Source organism: Capsicum annuum, chromosome 9 (genome assembly GCF_002878395.1).
Source record: "Capsicum annuum cultivar UCD-10X-F1 chromosome 9, UCD10Xv1.1, whole genome shotgun sequence".
NCBI classification, from domain to species: domain Eukaryota; kingdom Viridiplantae; phylum Streptophyta; class Magnoliopsida; order Solanales; family Solanaceae; genus Capsicum; species Capsicum annuum.
In genome coordinates, this window is record NC_061119.1 from 130,485,719 (window position 1) to 130,491,398 (window position 5,680).

Sequence of the window (5,680 nt, forward strand, 5' to 3'; positions counted from 1 at the left end):
AAAGAAGAATAAAACATAAAAGAAAATAAAGATTGAGAAAAATAATTATGAGAAAAAACAAAAATAAAGTTTGAGGAAAAAAACTACAAAAAAAATAAAAATAAAATAAAGGTTGGGACAAATGTATAAATAAGAAAAAAAATGAGAAATGAAAAATAAATAATGTTTGAGAAAGAAAAGAAAAAAGAGAAAAAATAAAGGTTGAGACAAGAAAACAAAGAGAAATAAAAAAATAAATAATGTTTGAGAAAAAAAAGAAAAAAGAGAGAAAAAAATAAAAAAATAAAAAAAAATAAAGATTGAGAAAAGAAGACAAAAGAGAAATGAAAAATAAATAATGTTTGAGAAAAAAAAAGGAGAGGAAAAAAAAAAAGGTTGAGACAAATTAATTAAAACAAGAAAAAAAATGAGAAATGAAAAAATAAAAAGAGAGAAACAGAAAGAAGAAGAAATAAAAATAGAAGTTGAGAGGCAAATGAGCATGAAAAATAAAAAATAAAATTGAGGTGTATAGGAAAAAATGATGTACAAAATGAAACACTAGTCTTTAACAATTTTTTTTGTAGGGAATAAAAAACAAAGTCACCCACTATGGAGGCCAGTCCATGTACTTTACTAAAAATATTTAATGAAAACACTAGGAATGATTAATGTTGGATATTTATTCTTTAGTTTTGCATAAATAAATAATTTAATTTTTTTTTTTAATATTTGGTCATGTAATTAATACTTACTAGACTTATTTTAGTATAACTTTATATTTTTAAATTATGATATTTTTATTAGTATAACTTATTAATATGCAATATTTATGTTATACAATTTTATTATTATTTTTTGTTGAATATTTTATAGTCATAACTCATTTCATATTTCGTGTAATTTTCTTAAGAAACACCTAAAAGATAGTTACATCTTGTTAGGACTAAAGAAATATTTGAAAATCAAGTTAATTATATGTTTGTTTGAAGACTTTAATGCAAAAAAACTGAAAAAATCTGGGAAATCCAAAAAATCCAAGGTTGAAAAACCTAAAAATTAAAAACCCAACTCAAATAATTTAATTTGATATTTAAAAAACCGAATCGGTCCGATCATGTAACACCCTACTTTTTACTTTTTAAAGCTTCTTTGTGATCCAACAGTTACTAGTATGTATATGCTATTTTTACTCGTGACCAAAAAAGAAAGTTGAATTATTTACTACGACCTCTAAGCTCTTGCAATTTTCAGGAAATTCCCCTTTTGTTTCAAAAGTTTTTCTATTTCCATATGAAGCAAGATATGTAACAATTATATGGGAAACGGGGTATATAATTAGTTTGTTGCAGTGATTTTTTGTAACTTGCGAAAGAACAAATCATATCGTTTCGCTGATATGGAACAATTACGTTTACAAAAATGTAGTAATTAATATAAAAAGAACCCCCAACTTATAAAGATTGAGACGAATGAGTGGCTAATTGTGTAGACTTCAAAAAATTAGCAATTTAAGGAAATGCTTCTTGCTTATGTATATGGACTCATCACCTCACCATTAATGCTGTAATTTGGAAAGTGATTAGCTATTTGATTGCAGATTTGGTTCTACTTCCCACTATAGTAATGCATCATTAAGGAGTTTAAATGTAAATAATCTCTCGAAGGCATTGTAATTAATTAAGAAATTCGGATATTAACTTCTATATTTCACTTGATTTTCATCCGTTGTGATGCTGGACTAGCTGTACATGTTTCTGTCTCACCTCCTTAAAGTCTTTCTCCTTTCAGAGATCCTAGTATTTGTAATTAAATTCTGTGTGATCAATCATGATCTGAATCTTTTTTTATCCTGATTTAGAGATTTGCTTCTTGTAATTTATAATCAAATAGTCAGTTCTTTTTCTTTATGATAGAATCCAAAATAGTGATAAGTAGGAAAGATCACTTTCTCAAGTGATCATATGGTATAGAGTAGTAATACCATTTATGAAAATGCAAAGGTGGAAAAAGGGACAGTGCAACAAGGACCAATCTGAAGGACCACCTTCCTGCACAAGGGCATTTATCAAGAGAAAGTTCCATCAGGTTTCAAATAAACATGAAGGGGCTGTTGCTAAGGTTAGATATTTTACTAGGTACTATTCTTTGGCTGTTTTCTCTGGCTAATTAATTACCTCTTGCAAAATGTGTTGCAGGACAAGGGCAGCGAAAATTCATCCAAGTGCAACAGTAAGCCGCTATTTTCTACATGTTATGCATTTAACATCTCAATTTGGAGGATCAAACAACAATTTATTTTAATTCATACTTGGGATTCTATCAGGTAAACCAACGAAGTTGCCAAAAAAACGTATACTAGAACTTATTCTCGACATGCTGCAAAGGTCAGTATTCATCCTCAAATATGATTGTGCTCAGTATCCGTCCTCAAATTAGATTAACCGTACAATAAGGAATACATTTTTAATATCTTACTACTTTGTTGGTGTGTTTTTTCATTTTTTGATGTTAGGAGGGACACCCATGAAATATTTGCAGAACCAGTTGATCCCACTGAGGTTTGATCTTATGATTGGCTTCGGTTTTGAAGGTCATGTCTTCTTACTGACTCACATCTTCTGTTTCATTAAGGTGGAAGATTACTATGAAATCATTAAAAACCCTATGGATTTTGGTACAATGAGGGCTAAGCTTCATGAAGGAATGTATCAGAATCTCCAACAGTTTGAGGTCTGCTTTTCCCCTAATTTGTCATTTCTCTAGTTACACCACATTTTTACGCTTGATTGGGCCTTAATGTTCATTTTCTTATCTGGTAATCTTTCTCTTTTCCCTTCAGCCCTTTTATTTCTAGGAAACATTAAGAAACTACTGAGCCGTCAATCACCTCTCATGTTTTTGCAATGCATGATCTGTTAACACAACCATCAATCATGAATTTCCAAGAATTTTCCTACATATAATGTCTATTGAAGTTTTATAAACTATCTGCAGTATAACTTGCTAGATGTACTCTGATCAACTATATATGCATGTGTTCATTTTTATGATCACAGATTAAGAAGTATGATGTGCACTGGGCTGGTCTTTTTCTTTTTTAAAGATTATGAAGTATGACCTTTGGTCTGAATAATCTTGAATACTTGAAAATGTGCAGCTCTCATTTCTAAAGTCAGAACTCTATTGTGCTTGTAGCTTAATCATCTTTTCAAACTCATGATTCTGCAGCATGATGCATTTCTGATTCCAAAAAATGCGATGCATTTCAACGCCTCTGGTACTGTCTATTTCAGACAGGTAATTTGATACAATCCTTACTGAATTTGATTTTTACAATTATCACGACAACCAACAATTCGTAACGAATTTTACCGATTTACAGGCTCGTGCTATATACGAACTAGCTAAGAAAGTATTTCATGTCCTAAAAACTAATCCCGGAAACTTTGAAGTGGAATTTCCGGTAACCAGACGAAGATCGATGAGGAGATTGCAAAATGAGGCCTGGGATACAAGACACTCTCAAGGTGTCCGATCAGATGGTGCCATTGATGTTTCTTCCAAGAATATTGGACTTGATTCAAGTGTTCCATCAACACATAGGAGAAGCAGCAAAGAAAGACCACCATTATTCACCAAAGGTCCGGTTGACAGTGCAATCTTATTTGGTAAGACACTGAGATTTATACGTGTTTCTTTGCTTGTCAGTTATCTGTGAAAAGGTATACTCTTGAGAAGTATTCAAATGGGAAAAGTAAGTAGTATAATTCTTATTCCTGGTTCTTCACTGTATTTAAACAGGTAGTAGACATGGTCAAACGTTGTCTTCCCTTGATGCTGGTCGTCGTTCTACATATGAATTTTGCAGGCCTTCGCCTTTCCGTGAGACTAGCTCATTTATGTGTAACAAGAATCTCCAGTCACTAATTCTCGTAAGTTCTTCTCTCCAGCTTGCTTCCTTTAAAGCCCAAATCACAGTATTCAGCCCCCTTGATGTGCAGTTTATTTGGAGAGTATTTGTCTGTCACGTATTTTATACTAGGCTACAATGTACATGAAGAAAATGTACGAGCATTACGACAATATTTGATTTTGTCATTTGTAGAACAGGAACGCTAGTTACAGAGAGAGCTTGATGTCATTTGCCAAAGATTTAGGACCAACAGTGCAAATGGTTGCCAACCGGAAAATGCAAGGGAACCGTTCATTCATTCTCTCTCTCACATCTGAAAGTCCTCTAATGTGCTTAGGATTCGCTGCTTTTGCTACTGTACAAAGTCAATCTAATACTGAAGTTCTAACCTCATCTCAGAAACTGTCTAGTCCTGTTCGAGGATTTGGTTCATTGCTCATAAGCACCGGTGATGAGATCGATGTGACTCATACTGCTAAGGAAGATGAGACATGCAAAATAGCTGGTATGAGCAGTCAGAAAGGCCCCCTTCCTCATCCAGAAAATTCAGAGAAGAAAAGTACATCAATATTGTGCTACAAAAGGAATGTTCATAAAGTAACAGAAGAAGGGGGCAAGAAAACTCAAAACAGAAGTGAGGGCAGGGAGAATAACTTGGCCTCTCATATCTCTACTAATGGGACATCTGGAGATACAAAGAAACTCTGCAGAAGAAGTGCTAAGGTGGAAGAAAACAAAGTCCTGCCAGTGGTACTAGCTCTAGAGCAATCTCATTCAAGTCTATCCGAATTGAAGTGGAGAAACAAGAAGAGTTCCTATTTGACATCACGTATCACACGATCACAAAGCAAGATCACGGAGTTCAACGTCACTGGGAAAATTCCAGATCAAACCGAAAATAATAACTCTGGATCAAAGCACGAAAACAAAGCAGTTATTTGTGATCAAAACAAGAACATTGGAAGCAGTAGCAATCAAAGTTTTCTTGAGCCAAAGAGCAAATATTCTGAGTTGAAATTGAACAAGGCAATTCCTGTAGTGCCATTTCAAGCAAGAGCTAGCTCCAGATTTATTTTTGATATGCCATTCTTGCAAGCTCAGCTAAATCAAATGAATCCAGCAGGGAAAAATGACATACCACTGGTATCAAGAGATAATATGGAGAGGTCCTTGTATAGTCAGGAAGTTATAATAAGATGGACAGGGAAGTAAATCCATCAGTGTCGTCTGTACAAGACAAACCAAACAGTACTCGCCAGACCATGCCGTCTTTCATTTACAATAGTCATTCATCATATCATTCATTAGACACTGACTTGGCCCTTCAGCTCTGAGTTAGCATGAACAAATGCTGTTAATTTCGCTGAAGTACATTGGTTGCTGGATGATCTTCTATCATGTACAATTTATAGTACATTGAATTAAAAATATCCTCTGAGCCAGTTGATTGAGTTAATCCTTGTAATAACTTAAAATCATTGCATCAGTTATAAGCAAGCAAAGCCTCTCTTTTTTCCTGTTTATCTTAGTACTACCATATTTGGTTTTGGTTGGTCCTAAATTTGCAGGGCGAAGGATCGTGGCACGACTCAAGTCTACACCCTAGGTGAGACTGGCACTCGGAACCACAAGTGACCCCAAGCGGACCCTTAGTATGGCATATCTATAGAACAGTATAAATATCAAAACTGAAGCGGAAGATATGAAACATAATAAACATGGGCTACTGTCTTGTAAGAGACAAGCTTGATAGATCATAAACTGAAAACATTTGTGTCACGACCC

The 5,680-nt window shown here is 33.7% G+C and overlaps 1 protein-coding gene across 1 annotated transcript; it reads left to right on the forward strand.

The window, feature by feature from the left end:
• The first annotated feature begins 1,249 nt into the window (after positions 1-1,249).
• LOC107841291 (bromodomain-containing protein DDB_G0270170-like) lies at positions 1,250-5,416 on the forward strand. The gene is made up of 9 exons (XM_047396976.1): positions 1,250-2,100; positions 2,178-2,211; positions 2,306-2,366; positions 2,495-2,540; positions 2,614-2,712; positions 3,211-3,279; positions 3,365-3,650; positions 3,784-3,914; positions 4,088-5,416. Exons 1-9 carry the CDS (start codon positions 1,969-1,971, stop codon positions 5,105-5,107), a joined length of 1,878 nt encoding a protein of 625 aa, XP_047252932.1. The 5' UTR covers positions 1,250-1,968; the 3' UTR covers positions 5,108-5,416.
• The last annotated feature ends 264 nt before the right edge of the window (positions 5,417-5,680 follow it).